Here is a 17,027-nt window from a genome sequence, read left to right on the forward strand (position 1 = left end):
TATACACTTATATGGATGACAAAGTTGAATCATTTTATAAAAAAATGTATGCTAAATTAATTTTATAGGAAATTATTTATTTATTTGTTTATTTATATATTTGAAAAAGAAAGGAACAAAGATACTTTTGTTTGATACAATGAAACGGTAATAAATGTATATTACAATAATAAATCGCGTAATGTGAAACCAATGCCAATATACATAGTAATGAATATTATTCTTATTTATTAATTATACAATAATATATGATAATATAAGAGTATGCACACGCATTAATAGTCTAATATATCTAGTTCTACTTGATTTCTTTCATTTATTTATTATATATGGAATAAATGCATTTATCGAGTTAATAAGTTAAATTAAGCTTTCGCCATTTCTTTTTTCATTATTTTCTTTTTACCTTCGAGAATCTCTAGTCGTTCAATTTCGTTCAAATTTGGTAAAATATTCGTAATTACTCCAGTTGCTAAAGTTATCTTTCCATCTCTTAAAGTAAATCGTTGTCCTTTTTCACACACCATTGGTCTTATTAATTTTAACGTAATGCTAAAAACAAAAATTTATATCATATTATAGTTGATCAAGTTACATAGTTCATTTCTCTCGTCCAAAAAATATTTAACAAAAAACTTACGTAAAATCTTCACCAGGCATGACCAAACTCTTATCCACCAAATTTAATTGACTTGCACAATCCCATGTTTTGCAAAACATTTGAACTTGTATAAGATTATTGATAGGTTTTTTTCTACCTCCTTCCGCATTAGTCAACATATATACTTGACATTCCAAGTGATCATTAGCTTTCATACTGCCTGGTTTACACAATACCATACCTCTTCTAACATCGTCTCTTTTCAAACCTCTAAGCAAAGCACCCATTTGATCTCCCGCTTCAGCCTCTTCCAACGTTTGATGAAACATTTCTATTCCCGTTATCGTGCTCTTTATTGTTTTATTAAATCCGATCAATTCACATTCCATACCCTTTTTTATTTTTCCACGTTCCAATCTACCTGTGACTACCGTTCCTCTGCCCGAAACCGTGTAAACATTTTCTATCGGTAACAAAAAGGGTTTGTCCAACTCTCTGAGAGGAGTAGGAATATAGTTATCCACAGCTTCTAACAACTTTAATATAGAATCATATCCTATTTTTGGATTAGAATCATCTAACGCACAAAGAGCACTTCCTTTAATAAAGGGTATATTATCTCCATCATAACCCATATCATTTAATAGCTCCCTTAATTCCATCTCTACTAAATCCACCATTTCTTCATCCGCGACATCAACCTTTACAAGTAAATAAATACACATGTATTTCAACATGTTCCAAGCTTTTACACATATTCATAATCGATTGTTTTACCTTATTAATAAATACAACAATATGTTCGATACCAATCTGCTTGGCAAGCAAAAGATGTTCTCTCGTTTGTGGCATAGTACCATCAGTAGCGGCAACAACGAGAATAGCCCCATCCATTTGTGCCGTACCAGTAATCATGTTTTTAATATAATCCGCGTGTCCAGGACAATCGGTATGGCCGTAATGGCGATTATCCGTCTGATATTCAACGTGAGCGACATTGATAGTTATACCACGCTCTTTTTCTTCAGGTGCATTATCGATATCGGAATATTCTTTCGCTTCTGCCAACTCTTTTTTGGCAAGAACTACGACGAAATAATGAAAAATTTTGATAACATGTACAGCGATAGAAGTATTAAACAACGAAAAACGAAAAAGTTGAAGATAAAGTGAGAGAAAAAAAATACCTTTGGTAATAGCTGCTGTAAGTGTCGTTTTTCCATGATCCACATGCCCGATAGTACCGACATTACAGTGCGGTTTATCTCTGTTAAATATCTTTTTCGTGCTATAAAATTTTTGTGTTATTACACCCGGAAAATAAGTCCCTGCTCGTAATTGTCCATAAAATTGCTAAAAAAAGAAATTATTGATTATAAAAATTATGATTATAAAAATTATGATGCATTTCCTCACCTGTTTAACAAGATGTTCAACTAGAAATAGTTGCTTTATTGTGTGTCGAAAACCTGAAAAAAGAAAAAATATTTTTTCAAATATCTTTCATTCAATACTAAGATATTAAGAAAAAGATGAAATTTTCTTAAATTTGATCGGAATGGCTTCCATCTTTAAGAATCCAAAATATTATATTTTTACATAATGAAAGACCGTTGAAATGAAAGAATATGGAATAAATCATCCATCATGATATCATCATAATGGATATTATATTAATTTAATTATATTCACTTACCAGAATCGCAAATAATTTTTGTACAGCTAAACGCCATGTTTTATTAAGAATTTACTTAGCACTTAACCTTTATTTTCAACGAAATCTTCGAACACGATGAGGGCGACGCTCGCGGACAAACTATCGGACGAATTGCGTAACAAGTTTTCGACTTTAATTAAGTTATGTGTACAAATATAAACAAAATACTTTGTACTTTAATTATTCCTTTTTTTTTTCTTCTTATACGAGAAATAAGAAATTTAAAAACAATTCTCCATCGGTCCAGGAATCATTTAATTGCACAAAATCCTACATTGTATCTACTCTGTATTTTTTGATTGGTTGAATACATCATGGTGCATTCGTTTTAAAGATATCAGATTTATACTTATACATATATATATATATACACCTTTTTTTTCGAATATTTTTTACATCATAAGAAATCGAAAATTTTTAATCGATTGTACTAAAATACAAAAAAAAAAAAATGAAATGAACAATGAATCGATAATTATTTTACGATATTCGAGATATAATCGAGGATCGATTTTTCGAAAAAAAGAGAAAGAAAGATGCGTGCGTGTATACGATGCGAGGTAAAATTAATAAGTGAATCTAATTAGTTCGAAGAAAATAACGAGTCATGAAAGCAAGGTGAGAGAAGATGCAGAAGGTAAGAGAGTCTCGCGAAGACTATTATTACCATCGTTATAATATAATTTCGAGATACTCGGTTAGATAAGAATTGGGATACACTGGGAATAAAAGAGATTAAATTAGATATTTAAATAGATTCCGGATATCCTTATTCGCACATTCCGAAGATAATCGTAAGTGAAACAAGTGGTCGAGGAACATCGAGTTATGGAAAACGAGGGGCAGTGACTCGACGAAAATACATCGAGTTAAAGCGCGTCGCATTTTGCGGGAATCGCATCAAATCGGTAAATAACTTTGCACGGTAAAACATATATTGAAATCTCCAATGTTATTATCATTCTTCTTTAATAAAATGTAAAGTTGCGAGCTTAATTTTTCAACCAATAATATTGGATTATCAAAAGAAAATAATAAATTTCAAAACAAAATTATTGTTTTTTCTCTTTTTCGATACACGTACACATTTTCAGATATTCTCATAACAATCTTTTATCTCGCGTCCAAAGTGCGTTCTACGACGTTCTCGCAGCTGGCTCTTCTTTTGTTCGAGTCTCGGTCGAATATCCATTTACATTCCAGCCCAGTCCATCGCGACGCTTCCTGTTTCTCGAGCGGTTCTCCGCGTGCCGCTTGCCGTTTCATCCTTCCTCCGCTTATCGAAGCACATGAATCGAAAGAACATAACTCGCACGCGTCTCGATCACGAGAGTCGAACGTGTAAGGGGTAAGTTGTAAAATGACGTCGCCTCGACGGAACGGTCGGTTAACGATACCGTTTGTTCGTGCGATGAGGCCCACTTGCACCGGTACATCTACCGGTGCGACGTCGCGACGTCGAGAAAGGGAGGCGCGCGCGCGATCGAAACAAAGAGATAAACAAAGAGAGAAGGGGATGTAACACGTTGAAGCGTGCGACGCTCGTTCGTTTCATTCTGGAATACCAATGAATTTTGAAGTATTCGACGCGTGACCCGAATTCTATTCCTTCGCCACCTCCTTCTTTTCCTTTTTCTCACTTTTCCATTTACGTCTCGGTTTACGTCTCGCGGTTCGACGAATCTATCAAACGCCCAAGATCCAACGTAACAACAGAATAAACTGACATTATCGCCCGCGAAATGGTAGGATCGCGGAAGGAAGAGTAATAAAGAGGGATCAAGACTAGGAGACCGAGACCGAGACCGAGACCGAGAACGTGGTAAAGAAGTGGGAGACCGAGGGAACACGGTTGTGTCCGCTTTTCCATCCGTTCGTGCACGGGGGCCAAAAGCGGCGGAGGGCCGCTCAGTTTGCCTTCAGTCATACCAAAGAACGCGCCGGATCCCATAGTCGCGTTCGCGTATCCGTGCAAGATAATCGATAATCTCACGATTGTTTTTCACACGAGGGGGAAAAAAGGAGCAGATACTAGGATTCTGAACGACAAATAGACAACGATGGAAGGCAACGTTGTCGGTTGGACTATCGTTCTTCTGTTGATCGCGAGCAGTCTTTCGGTGAGTCTTTCGCATCTTGCTCTCTTACACTCTTCTCGACGTTTTTGCTCGATAATCCAACCGCTCGTAAATCGCTCGTAAAAGGGGAAACGATCTCTAGGACAATTGTCGAAAAGATGGGACGTTTCGTAGGGAAAGTATAGAATCGCGATCAACAGCTGACTAACGGTGCACGTTATACTGCTACCACGAATGTCGCGCTCATCTCGTTCGTCATCGCGTTTCCATTTTTCCCCCCAAACCGCTATTCTTTCTCCTCCCTCCGCTCGTCCCCATCCGGTCTATTCCTTCCGTGTTTCCACCTTTACCGTGACCCGCTGCTGCTGCCACCGCGTTTCTCGAGCGCTCATTGTTCCAAGTTGATGAGAGTTGAAAAAAGCGATCGAGGTGACGAGCAGGAAACAGCGATAGAGCGAGCGAGCGGGCGAGCGAGACAGAGACAGAGACAGAGAGAGACAGAGAGAGAGAGAGAATAGGAAAGTAGGAAAACGTGGGTAAAACGAGCCAGTTCTCTCATTGTACGAGGAAAACGAAACCATACAAAGATTCTCATATTCTATTTCAGGAGATTTCGGCCTTGGCTACTAGCGTTCCAAGTCACAAGCTGAACGATCGATGCACCAAAGACGCGGAGTGCGAGTCGAGCATCGAGGGTAGTCAATGCCACTTTGGTCGTTGTCGCTGTTTGCCCTACTTTGCCGCGTACAACGGAACCTACTGTCTCGAGGGTGAGAATTAATCGTCGCTTTACCGGTTCACGGTTTTTTTAATAATCGCGAGACAACGAGAAATAACGAGCATTCGTTTCGTCTCTATCTTGACGATTCCACAGCGACTCTTCTCGGCCAGGAGTGTCTGGTCGACGAACAATGCACGTTGAAGGTGGCCAACAGCAACTGCTCGGGCGGATTGTGCGGCTGCAAGCACGGTTTCCTTCAATTTCGTCGGCACACGTGTCTCGGTCGTAAGTTTATCCCCTTCTATGATGGGTCATAGAATAATTTATCGTTTCCATAATTCATAAAACGTAATAATAAAATAATTGTGATGGTAAGACTCAATGTAACTTTGCTCTATCATCGATCGAGGATATAGGTCTCGAGGAAAATAGAAAAATAATGTTTCAGCGGCGAAACTCGGCCAAGTTTGCTACGAGCATGCCCACTGTCGATTATGGGAGGCGAATTCGCACTGCGATTTCTTGATCCCGAACTTGTTCGGTCGTTGCCAGTGCACCGCGCCTACCCGCCGCGAGGCCGACGCTTGCCGGCCGGACGATCTGGTCAGACCTCCGCCTTTGTTCGACGATTCCTTATCGATCATTACCGATCGAGTAACCCCGACAACCACGGACGAAGAGGAGGAGGAGAAGGAGAAGGAGGAGGAGGAGGAGGAGGAGGAGGAAACGGGTAAACGATACGAATTAATACGAATTAATATTCGAATTAATGCAATAATTAAAATACCAAAACTACCTTCTTCCTTTCTCCTTTCCTTTTTCAAGGAGTTGAAATCGCCTGGCTGAAGGGGAACGAAACTCGATCAACATCGGCCACCTTTTTACCGACGGATTCGATCAACTCGGACGGAGACGACGCGATCGTCGTCGAGGCTGCCAACGAGACCGGGGTTACCAACGGCGCATGGATATCGTCGGGTAAGGAAAGAGAAAGAGAAAGAGAGAGAGAAAGGGAAAATAGGAATCGATGGAAAATTATTTTTCGTAGCATCCTCGCCGTTCAAGACGGATCGAGAAGTGGACGCGGCAAGCACCGTGCCATCGCCACCGTTCTCACCGGTCAGCTTGGGCCACGATTGCGTCTCCGATTTCGAGTGTCGATCGGCCGATCCCCATTCCAGATGCATCGATCGAGTATGCGAGTGCGAATATCGAGGGAACGGGAGTAGCTGCGCAGCGAGGAGGACGGGATGCGCGGCTGGCACGTTCCAATGCAGAAGCTCGGGGATATGTATCAGCTGGTTCTTCGTCTGCGACGGGAGATCGGATTGCGAGGACGGCTCGGACGAGCGTTGCTCGATCTCGGGGAAAGGATCGAGGTGTCCCGAACAGGCGTTCAGATGCGCGCGAAGCGACGTTTGCGTGTCGAGGGCGGTGATGTGCGACGGGAAGCGGGATTGCCCGCGAGGGGAGGACGAACTCGGATGCAGCGATCGGCGAAGTGAGTCCTCTCATCTTGTCCTTTTCCATCTTCGAGCCGTCGTTACAAGTTCCGCGAGGATGAATCTGTTGTGTTGCAGAGTGTCCAGAGGGCGCGTTCAGATGCGACAACGGGCAATGCTTGCCGGCGTACGAGTTTTGCAACGCCGTGGTCTCTTGCCGGGATGGAAGCGACGAGCCGAGGGGCGCGTGCCGGAGGCAAGGAAGGGAAGGAAGGGGAGGAAGGAACGCGATGGCGGCGTCTCGATGCCCATTTAGATGCGACAACGGCAGATGTCGTTCCGACGCGATCGCCTGCAGCGGCCGCGACGGTTGCGGCGACGGTTCCGACGAGAGGCGTTGTTCCGTTTGCAGTCAGTATGCAGGATGATATATATATAATATACTTTTTTTTTTTTGTTTCTATCCGTTCTTTTCGGTCCAATCTCATCCGTCGTTGCGTTGTTACAGGATGCTCGCCTTTCCCTTAAATCTTATCGAAGCGGAAACAATTTCCGGATTCGACGATACGGGAGACACGCTTACGAAGGAGGATATATATATATGTATATACGACGGAATTGCGATTGGAAATAAAGGAATTGAGAGAGAGGGAGAAAAAAAAGAAAAAGGAAAAAGTGGAAATATCGATCGAAATTTTCTTCATATTGATCGAATCCTCGAATCTCGCCGTTCCTCCGTTCCGTTCCGTTGTCCGTGTCCTTCGTTCCGTCGCGCACAGGCGAACGCGGAAGTTCGATTTGGCCACGTTTCGATTCGAAATTGGAGGAGGATGCGCGCATCTGCGCGAAACGTGGCAACGCGTCGGTGGGATGGGTACGCGTCGATAGTGTGTCTCGCCTCGAGCCCCGCTTTCCGAATCACGGCCGCGAACAACGACGAAATCATCGCGATTTTTTTCTTTCGTTCGCCGTTTCGTTCGTCGATCCGTCCCCATCGTTAAAACGTTTCGCCATCGCTTCGCCAACTTCCTTTCCGCGATCCTCGCGCGATATCGAGCGGCCAAGCCTCTCGACCGAAAACCTAACCTCGCATTCGTCCGCCGTCCCATCCCGTCCCGTCCCGTCTCGTTTCGTTTCATTTCGTTTCGTTTCGTTTCGTCTCGTTTCGCCTTTTCATCGCTGTTGGCATTGGAATACGTTTCATTTCCAAGTTGGACGCGGGCGAAACACGATCGGCGATCATTCGGCGATAGTCCGAATGACAGAGGGCGAGTAACGGCCGATTTCACGCCTCGTTGCTCACTCGTCGGGGATCGGATACAAAGGAATCACGGCGCTCGATGATCGTGCGATCGGTCGCGGCGGTCGCGTCGAGGCGACGGTACACGGTGCGCGGAAAAGTATGGTCACGACGTGTACTGTCTCGAACGACCTTGGCCGATCGAAGAACGTGGAAAGAAACAACAACACGCGAAAAACAAAAAAGAAAGGACGAAATTTGTCCTCGTTCCTCGATTGCCTTCGCCGACGACCTGGCTTCGTCCTTTTGTTGCTACCCGCCGCTCTCCTGGCCAGCCTCTACGCGGTTTCTTCCGAAGAGGATTACGATTTCGACCCACGATACTTCTATAACAACAACGACGATGACGACAACGACGACGACGACGACGACGACGACGAAGCGAGGCTCGATCCCAAGGGTAAGAAATAAAAGAGAAACCTATTCGAAGAAGAGGTAAGAAAGTATTTTCCTCTCTTCCTTCCATCAGCGACGTTGGACAGGTATCTAGTGTGGAACCCGAGATGTCAGATGCCGTCCAAGAAACCTTTCGATCCATCGATCCTTCCTTACGTGAAGAGGGAAAAGTTCGAAAGTTGTTCGTCCACGCCACCGTTGTCTAGGATCACCCGTCGGGAGAACGGCACCATCGTCCTCTCCTTGGATCCCGTAGCCGCTAACTCTTCCCGTCTCAAGTGTTGTTGGTCGGCCGTGTTTAGAGGCGAGAAACAACCGAAGAAACCCAGCAAGAACAACAACGTCGATACCTCGATCGTGTGAGTGTCTTCTTCTTCTTCGCGAGAATGGAAAGAAACGCGAAGCAGGTAACGCGATCTAATCGCAAACGTTGGAACGTTGGAACGTGAATCTCTTATTTTTTTTTTTTTTTTTTTTTTTTCCCCCCCTTTCCTTTTTTTCAGAGTGAAACGATGCGAGAATTTCGAAGGGGAAACGAGATTGGGGGAGGAAGGGGCGGAAGCCGCGATGGTTAGTTGTAGCCTGGTCGAGTCGACGAACGGAACGAGAAGAAAGAAATCGAGACCGATCTACGAAAACGTTCACGCGATCCTCGACGCGGGAAAAGTGGCTGATCGATCGTCGAGGAATACTACGCAACTTTCCATCTCGAAGAAATTGAGCGTTCTCATGTTAGGGATCGATAGCGTAAGCCGTTTGAACTTCATACGAAGCGCGCCCACCACCGAAAGATATCTCCTCGAGACCGGATGGATTCGATTGGACGGTTATAACAAAATGGGCGACAACACGTTCCCAAATCTAATGGCGATCCTCACAGGACAGAATCAGGAACAGGCGTACTCGATTTGCAAACCTACCATCCCCACCATGCTCGATCGTTGCCCCTTCCTCTGGCGAAATTTCCGGGATGCGGGATACGCGACCGGTTACGGGGAGGACGAGACATCCCTCAACACGTTCAATTATCTCAAGATGGGATTCTTTCGGCCGCCGACCGATTATTACCTCCGACCCTACATGCTCGCTTGCGAGAAATTGCTCAAGATGAAGAAGAGGTAAGAGAAGCCTTTCCTTTTTCTTTTCACTTCCTTCTCTTCTACGCTCCGTGATGGTGTCCTTTTTTCTCTCTCTCTCTCTTTCTTTCTCTCTCTCTCTTTCTCTTTCTCTTTCTCTCGCAGATTCGGATTGAAGTATTGCACCGGGCCCGAGACGAGTTTCGACAGAGTCTTGGATTACGCGATCGAGTTCGCCGGCTCGTTTCCTCTCGATCTACCGTACTTCGGTTTCTTCTGGACGATCAGCGTGAGCCACGAGAACGCGAACGGATTCTCGTCGATGGATGATCGATTGCTCGACAAGTTGAAACGAATGGAGAGGGAGGGAGTGTTGAACGAGACGATGATCGTGTTACTGAGCGATCACGGGATGCGATGGGGACCGATCAGAGACACGTTCGTCGGTTGGTACGAGGAGAGACTACCGTTCCTTTACGTTTGGCTGCCGAAATGGTTCCGGGACGAGAGGCCGGGGGCGTATCGATCGCTACGGGCCAACCGGAATCGGCTCACCTCCCCCTTCGACCTCTACGAGACGTTGAGGGAGGTGTTGAGTTTGTCGGGTGGGAGAGCGAATCCGGCCCCCGGTTGCCCAAAGTGTCGAAGCCTCCTCTCAGGTCCCGTGCCCCGAACCAGAGGTTGTTCCGACGCTGGCATCTCCTCCCATTGGTGCGCGTGTACCACGTTCCAGCCGGCCGATCCCCGCAATCCCCTCGTCCGCAGAGGATTGCGAACGTTTCTCGAGCACGTGAACAACGTGTTGGACCGGTATCGGGACAAGAGGGGCAGACGCGTGTGCGCGAGACTCGGTTTGAAGAAATTGCATCGGGTGGATCGGGTGATGGATTTTGAACGAAATCGCGATAACAACGGTAGCCGCGTCTATTTCTACCTGATACAGGTGAGCCCGGGCAACGCAAAGTTCGAGTTCACCGTTCGATACCACGGCGAGAACGGTACGTACACCGTGTCCGATCACGACGTGAGCAGGCTCAATTCTTACGCCTCGGCCGCCGAATGTCTGGATCGTGGGATAAAACAATATTGCCATTGTCTCAAGACGAAACGATAAAGGAGAAATCAAACGTGGTGAACACCTCCCTTCCTCTGGTGTGCAATTTGGACAAAATTAATGAAGATATATATATATATATATACATATATTTTTTTTACTACGCATCTGTTAATTAAACGATCAAGTTAATTCACAAGTTAAAGTTAAACTAAACGGCAAACGTACGAGAAAATAAATAATAATTTTTTCGCAAAAACGTATATTCGTTTTCTTCTTCTCTTTCTCTCCTTTTTTCTTCTCTTTCTTCTCCGTCTCGATTCGCATCGATTTCGCGAAACGAAAGAGAGACCATCGATCGATCCATCAATTGAACGCGGCAGCGTCCAAGCTTAATCGAGAAACGCGACCGATCTCGCGAATCGCGGCCTGTTCGTTGCCGATACCTTGCGTACGCCGTCGTCGATGAATCGGCCCGTGTTCTGGGGTCCCGAACAACATCACCGTCACCGATTTCTTCCGTCGCGGATGCGACACCGTTAAACCCCTCCTCGCCAAAAATCCGTCCAGGATCCTGATCCCCTCGTACAAGCTCTCGAGATCGCAGCTCGAGTATCGTCGATAGTTTCCTCCTACTCCTCCTCGTTCGGACCATAAGTCGATCGAGGTCGGCTCGGAATCGTGCAAGTGTCTTCGTATAGCCGTCTCCAATTCGCCGTTGCTCAATTTCTCGTAACTGCCCACCATCGATCCCACGGTCGTCGACGTTTTTCCCAGGTAACGATCGCGCGCGCATACCGACAATTTCCTCATCGATCTTCGAAACGTACCGCATGGGGTCGAGGAGGTAGACGCGGCGCTCGATCCACCGCTGTTGCCACCTAGATTCTGCCTCTTCAACAATTTCACGATCGTGCTCCTCGCTCGATCGAGTCCCCCTCTCCCTTCCTCCTCCTCTTCCTCTTCCTCCTCTTCCTCCTCCTCCTCTTGCTCCTCCTTCTCCTCCTCCTCCTCCTTTTCCTTTTTCCCCTTTCTCGTTCCTAGCTCGCTTCCTTCGAAATCCGCCGAGATCACGGTGGCGCAACCGCATGCACCCTCGCAAGAACATCCAGTCTCCGATCTAACGCCGTCCGTCGTCGATGTTTCATCTTGCGATGGCCGTTCTTCCGGATCCGCGCTTTCCTCCTTCTTCTTGTCCTCTTTCCTCGCCTCCGCGGTGGAAAAGAAAGCAGGTTTCGTTTCGATAGGGAGAACGCGCAAACTCCTTCGCTGGAAATCGAAGCAGGATCCAGGACCGATCGTTGTAGATCGGATCGAATTCCAACTGTGACGAATCCGCGGATACGCGCCGAGAACTTGGACGTCGGGGTACGAACCTCGATTCAGATTCCCATTCTCCGGGGCGAAGGACGAGATTCGATCGTTCGATCGGCGAAACCAGTTTCTCCGTTCCGTTCTCTCATCTTCCTCTTCTTCTTCCTTCCCATCCTTCCTGTCGTTGTTGTCGTTGTCATCCTCGTCGTCCTCGTCGTCTCGCACGCCTGAACGTGAAACGAAGAAATGAAGTTCGAAAAACGCGTCACTGGCCTACATACCGTTCACTGGTGGAAAGAAGTTTCGCGAAAGGAATGCGAGTCTAATTTGAAAGTAAATTTTCACACGCATTTATTGGTGTTTCTATCTATAGTGTCATATTCGTCGCACACGTGAAACGATAATCTATATCCAAATCTTTTATGCTTAAAGTAAACATAAAATCCAAAGAGTTCTAACGTGTCGATATGCTATAAAAATTTTTTTTACTTCTCATCAATATGCATAGATTAATTATGATTTGAAACGATAATTTAATTTATAAATGTAATTTCATGTTCGAATGATTAAGATAATAATTGTACGATGTATACGAATATTTCAGTTTTTAATATTAGACGATTATTCTAACGTAATTTCATAAATTTTTGAATTATTTATAAATTATAGCCTTTTTTATTACTATATACTTTTACTACTATGTGGTGTCAGGTTTGTCAACAAAGCGCTCGAAGTGGAGATAAGCGGTCCAAACGGCCCTCTTGCCTCTGTGCCCTAAGACTTCTCCTCGGCAACGAACTATACGTATGCCAACTTCGTCGAAGTTTTAAATTCAACGTCTTCTTTAATTTTACTCTTTTCTTTTACTTCCCTTGTATTTTTTATATAAATTCAAAATTAGCTACGACTAACATCCTCGAACGTCTACTCCCCGAATCGATCGAAATCTTACATTTGTAACATTCTAAACGATTCAATCTATCTCGAATAAATTTTTTTCAACATATTTCATTTTTTAAAAATATTTTCTTTGAAAAAAATTTTAACGTTCAAGAAAATCATCAAAGAAGTACTTGAAATTGAAAATAAAAAAGGAAAAATATAAGAGAAATTATATTTAATCATAATTAAATAATTGACTATAAATAAAATTGTAATATTATCGTTAAAATGAATAAAATAATAATAATAGTAATAATAAAAAATTAAAAAGGTAAAAAAAAATTTAATTAAACCTCCCTTATATATATATATATATATTTAAATTTTGTTAATATCTCAAATTAGTAATAATAATGAAAAAAAAAATTACTATAAAAAATATCGATAAAATAAAAATTAAATCATTAAATTTAAAAGAAAAAAACGCTGATAACTGATTGATAAAATAATAAAACGAAATAAAAATTAATATTTTATATAAATCGACTACTTACTGGCGTTCGAATCAGCGGCCAATAATCCAGATACGCTAAAGTGTCGCGATATAGATCCCGGAGGAGTGACGTAGGGAGGTGGTGGACTCTCTGGCAATCGAATAGCGCGGTTCTTCGTAGGTATTTCCGAATCCTGATTACTGCTCGACGTACCCGCCTCGATGATGGAACAAACGGAGGATCGACCTCCCCCCACTTCCAACCTTGGAAAATGGAAACAACGTTCAACGTACTGTTCACTGCTGACAGCAGTGATGGGGAAAATTTTATAAAGTTACGAATAAAGTTACTCCTTACGATAAATCACTTCAATAATTTATCGTTCAATAATCGGAAATAATTGTATAATGGCAAACGGTCGTGGTTATATGGAAAGCGAATCAATTATAATAGCTATGAATAAATGTTCAAATCAAGCATTTTAATAAATAATTACTGAAAGTAACTTTATTCGAAATTTTTAATTAGTTATTTTTTCAACGAGTTAATGTCTAACTTTGGAACTGGTGGAAAAAAATGTTGCGATAAAAATGCGTTGATCTGATCGATGTATTAGACATAGAATCCAGAGAATTCTAACGTAATCGATATAACATAAAAAATTTTTTATTTCTTATAATATTCATTAGGCTAATTACGGTTTGTACGATAATTTAATTTTGTAAATATCATTTCGAGTAATTAAAATAATATTTGTATAAATATACGTCGATATGTCTCGAAATAATTATATAAATAATAGTTTGAAAAATATTTCAACTTTTAAGCTTAGACGTAATCATCCTAACGTAACTTCACAAATGAAAATAATTTTTACGATTTTGAATATTCAAATTATAGCTCTTCTACTGTTACGTATAAGGATTGTCAACAAAACGTTTGGAGTGGGGATAAGCGGACTCCCTCTTGCTCCTATAATATCCTGCGAGACTTTTTTCCAGTAATGAATAGTACGAACGGGAGCGAAAAATATAATAATACATGAGTCGAAACTTACGAAGAACCTTGGAGACTTGAAGGAGAGTTTCTACCTCGAAACATTCTTCGCTTTTTCCGACCAATCATCTCCGAGTCGAATCCGAGCTTCACTACTTCGTCGTAGCCCGGTGGCGCCTCGTATACCGGGGGATCGTCCGTTACAGAAATTTCGTCGATCCGCGCGCCGTCTGCAATGTCGAAAACTGTCGAAAGTGATAGGTGAGAAAGAGCCGCGCGTAATCGGTTACATCGCGCTTTCTATCGTGTTTTCCTACCTAAAAGCTCGCTGATCGTTTGCAACCTCGACTGAAGTTCCCTCTGTTGCCTGGCTCTTGCCCCCATTCTGTACAGCAGGATGATCAACGCCGATATCAAGATGATCAGGCCGAGGCTACTCGCGACGAACACCAACGTGGCCGTCTTCAGATCCGGATATCGATCGATCTTGGGAAAGTAATAGTTGGCCTTGTTCGCGTGCCACTTTCGATCCTCAGCTTGATCTTCCATCTCCCAATCTTTTTTTGTTTTTTTTGTTTTTTTTTTTTGCCGAACAAAGCGTCGATTCGAATCGCTTTAACGGAGGGATACTTTACCTCGAAAACATGTGGCTGGCTCGTCGCTGTTGTCCCCGCAATGGTCGAACCCGTCGCAATTCAGTTGACTCGGTATGCATCTGTGGTTACGGCAAAGAAAATCTGAACCGGCGAAACAATCTGTGAAAAATAGGAGACGAAGAATTGCGAAAATATCGGCCTCGTGAAGTTCAAGTTTTTCTCGCTCACCCATGTAGCTGAAAGCCGCGTACGCGATAGCAAGATGCGAGGACGGGCCGAACGTCCCTCGCAAGCTAACGTGAAATCCGCTTGCCACTGGTGCCACGTGTTCTCTGTACCTAGGCGGTTGAACTTGGCTGACCGGATGTCTCAGAATCTCGAGCGGCAAAAGGGCCGAGGTTGGTCCTTGCTTTACCACCAGTTCCGTATTCCCGGCTGAAATCATCACAATGGTAACTAATCTACGAGGAGAGAAAGAAGAATGAAAAGGAATACCGCTTACCCATATCCGCGAACGTGATCACCTTCAGATACATATGCGTCTTCAAGTGTAGAAAATTCTTGGGTGGTCTGATCAACCAGACGCAATCGTACGTTTTCACGCCTTCACCGACCATGTCCATCATGGTAATGGCACCGCCAAGATTTTCCACGTATCCCCCGCAATCGGTTATCGGTTTCACTGACTTGTCCAACGAATGCCCGATCACGAAGGAGTAGAATGCCTTATAACCCAATCCAGTCCCACCGTTCGCGTAGAATCGTATCAGCAACGAAGGGCCCGAGCTCATTATCACCGGTGGACGAAATCTCGCTCCGCTGCTCACGTCCAGACGTTGACCATTCCAATCGTAGAACTGTACGAATGATACTGTACGATAGATACGTATGACAAAAATGTCATAAATATATCCATATAACCATCGTCACTTTTTCACTTACCTCCATTATCGACACGGTGGCCAATTGAAAATCGCTGAACAACAATCTGATGCGGCAAGAGGATGCCTCGTTAGGGCAAATGACCACGTATTCCAAGCCTAGATCGCGAGGATACCGCGCTGGAAAGAACGGCGATGTTAAAATCCCACCACCGGTATTGTTCAAACCTTTTGCTGCTTGACCGGTCAATTCTGTACCCTTCAAGTGCAATCTGTTTCCTATGTGGATCAAATTACATTGATCAATCGTTTTTCCTTTTTTTTTTTTTTTTTAGCCACTTACTCTCTGCAGTATACTCGAGGGTGAACGCGTGCATATGCGACTGGCTGTAAAACAACGTGATTGACAAGGTTCTCGTGCTGGATCTATAAGTGATGGGTGCGTACAATCCGCAAAATGGTGTCCCGGACACGTCCTCGTACGGTGGCTCCGAGATCCATACGTAATCGCATCTATACAAAACGAAAGGATGGGAAAAACGTGTGTGTAAGGATCCGGCATAGCTGCATAGGAGTTACCTGCACGGGCTGTCCATCGTAATTGTACCGTCGCCGCAATGATGGGACAACGCGATGGTCTGGAAGGTGACGATTATCACGCAGGAGGGACATGTGACCAACTCGAGACTACATTGAGCGTGGGAACTGTTACTCGTATATACGAGCGAACCCTCGCCTTTCCTCGCCTCGTTTCTCACCATCGAAACATTCTTCGCGTACAAAATACCCTTTTCGCCCAATTCCAGATACAATCGCCGACCGTTTTGAACTCCGCAGATATCCTCGTTCCGAACAACGTTCCCCTCGATCATCGCGGCGATCGACAACCACAGTAACATCCCTGTAATCGTTTTCAACGCCAATAACGCGATTTCGATGATTCTCCTATGCTTATTTCATCTTTCGCTCGTTTCTATTCCGCACACACGCATCATCGCTTGCTCTCCTTCTCCCCCCCCCTCCTCCCTCCATTCTTTCAATTTTTTTTTAATCAGCCACGCACCAATTTTCGCTCGTGTCACTCTCGGTCGAAATCTTACCGAGTTTAAACCGATGATGCATCTTCTTTCGATGAAAGGAAAAAACGTTCTGCCTTTCGAGAAACTACCATCGCGATTTACCATCTACGTAATTTCATTAGTTCCCAACGCTGTTACGTACCTTCTTATTACCGTATCAAGCATTTTTATGGTATCTTTTCCACACTCCCGTTCCCTCCTTATCCTCTCTCTCTCTCTCTTTCTCTCTCTCTCTCTGTCGTTTCAAAAGTGGACAAACGCCTCTTCATTTATACACCTTTCAGATTTCCATCTTTTTATTTTACTGATGCGATACTTTCAGATTCTCGAATAAATAAGTATCTCTTTTTCTTTTTCTCTTTTCTTATTTCTTCATTTTTCTCAAGAAAAAATTCTTTCC

At 43.7% G+C, this 17,027-nt stretch overlaps 4 protein-coding genes across 8 annotated transcripts; 2 read left to right on the forward strand and 2 right to left on the reverse strand.

Moving 5' to 3' along the window:
* Positions 1–56: 56 nt before the first annotated feature.
* LOC107995617 (elongation factor Tu, mitochondrial) lies at positions 57–2,436 on the reverse strand. Its single transcript, XM_017053236.3, has 6 exons — positions 2,298–2,436; positions 2,018–2,070; positions 1,789–1,954; positions 1,379–1,686; positions 641–1,302; positions 57–552 (listed from the first exon to the last, which is right to left on the reverse strand). Exons 1-6 carry the CDS (start codon positions 2,332–2,334, stop codon positions 366–368), a joined length of 1,413 nt encoding a protein of 470 aa, XP_016908725.1. The 5' UTR covers positions 2,335–2,436; the 3' UTR covers positions 57–365.
* A 1,861-nt stretch (positions 2,437–4,297) lies between these two features.
* LOC107996345 (low-density lipoprotein receptor-related protein 1B) lies at positions 4,298–7,241 on the forward strand. The gene is made up of 8 exons (XM_017054348.3): positions 4,298–4,438; positions 5,004–5,166; positions 5,271–5,402; positions 5,566–5,847; positions 5,943–6,095; positions 6,166–6,618; positions 6,698–6,970; positions 7,068–7,241. Exons 1-8 carry the CDS (start codon positions 4,379–4,381, stop codon positions 7,085–7,087), a joined length of 1,536 nt encoding a protein of 511 aa, XP_016909837.2. The 5' UTR covers positions 4,298–4,378; the 3' UTR covers positions 7,088–7,241.
* Positions 7,242–7,266: 25 nt separating this feature from the next.
* LOC107993675 (uncharacterized) lies at positions 7,267–10,648 on the forward strand. Its single transcript, XM_017050213.3, has 4 exons — positions 7,267–8,259; positions 8,329–8,614; positions 8,759–9,373; positions 9,497–10,648. The coding sequence occupies exons 1-4, from the start codon at positions 7,962–7,964 to the stop codon at positions 10,443–10,445; spliced, it is 2,148 nt and encodes a 715-aa protein (XP_016905702.2). The 5' UTR covers positions 7,267–7,961; the 3' UTR covers positions 10,446–10,648.
* On the reverse strand, positions 10,519–16,914 carry LOC107994905 (uncharacterized). 5 transcript variants are annotated; one of them, XM_062082575.1, is made up of 11 exons: positions 16,649–16,912; positions 16,128–16,449; positions 15,892–16,061; positions 15,610–15,827; positions 15,170–15,524; positions 14,896–15,102; positions 14,707–14,808; positions 14,389–14,628; positions 14,133–14,301; positions 13,136–13,338; positions 10,519–11,926 (listed from the first exon to the last, which is right to left on the reverse strand). In XM_062082575.1, the coding sequence occupies exons 1-11, from the start codon at positions 16,668–16,670 to the stop codon at positions 10,752–10,754; spliced, it is 3,183 nt and encodes a 1,060-aa protein (XP_061938559.1). In that variant the 5' UTR covers positions 16,671–16,912; the 3' UTR covers positions 10,519–10,751. The 5 variants fall into 5 exon arrangements, with proteins under 5 accessions (XP_061938559.1, XP_061938558.1, XP_061938557.1 ...); XM_062082574.1 differs by having other exon boundaries at positions 14,133–14,316; XM_062082573.1 differs by having other exon boundaries at positions 14,707–14,826; positions 16,649–16,910.
* Positions 16,915–17,027: the final 113 nt, after the last annotated feature.

This window comes from Apis cerana, linkage group LG11, assembly GCF_029169275.1.
Source record: "Apis cerana isolate GH-2021 linkage group LG11, AcerK_1.0, whole genome shotgun sequence".
Taxonomy (NCBI): Eukaryota; Metazoa; Arthropoda; class Insecta; order Hymenoptera; family Apidae; genus Apis; species Apis cerana.

Excerpts from the sequence above, each read along its gene's own strand:
- LOC107993675 (XM_017050213.3), top strand. The coding sequence starts at position 7,962 with ATGGTCACGACGTGTACTGTCTCGAACGACCTTGGCCGATCGAAGAAC. Across the intron at positions 8,260-8,328 it reads AGCGAGGCTCGATCCCAAGG|CGACGTTGGACAGGTATCTA; the intron begins GTAAGAAATAAA and ends TCCTTCCATCAG. Across the intron at positions 8,615-8,758 it reads AACGTCGATACCTCGATCGT|AGTGAAACGATGCGAGAATT; the intron begins GTGAGTGTCTTC and ends CCTTTTTTTCAG.
- LOC107995617 (XM_017053236.3), bottom strand. The coding sequence starts at position 2,334 with ATGGCGTTTAGCTGTACAAAAATTATTTGCGATTCTG. Across the intron at positions 1,955-2,017 it reads TTGAACATCTTGTTAAACAG|CAATTTTATGGACAATTACG; the intron begins GTGAGGAAATGC and ends TTCTTTTTTTAG. Across the intron at positions 553-640 it reads ATGCCTGGTGAAGATTTTAC|CATTACGTTAAAATTAATAA; the intron begins GTAAGTTTTTTG and ends TTTTGTTTTTAG.
- LOC107994905 (XM_062082571.1), bottom strand. The coding sequence starts at position 16,670 with ATGCATCATCGGTTTAAACTCG. Across the intron at positions 15,525-15,609 it reads CCACCGTGTCGATAATGGAG|TTCTACGATTGGAATGGTCA; the intron begins GTAAGTGAAAAA and ends TCATTCGTACAG. Across the intron at positions 14,317-14,388 it reads AACGATCAGCGAGCTTTTAG|TTTTCGACATTGCAGACGGC; the intron begins GTAGGAAAACAC and ends CACTTTCGACAG.
- LOC107996345 (XM_017054348.3), top strand. The coding sequence starts at position 4,379 with ATGGAAGGCAACGTTGTCGGTTGGACTATCGTTCTTCTGTTGATCGCG. Across the intron at positions 5,848-5,942 it reads GGAGGAGGAGGAGGAAACGG|GAGTTGAAATCGCCTGGCTG; the intron begins GTAAACGATACG and ends TCCTTTTTCAAG. Across the intron at positions 6,971-7,067 it reads GAGGCGTTGTTCCGTTTGCA|GATGCTCGCCTTTCCCTTAA; the intron begins GTCAGTATGCAG and ends GCGTTGTTACAG.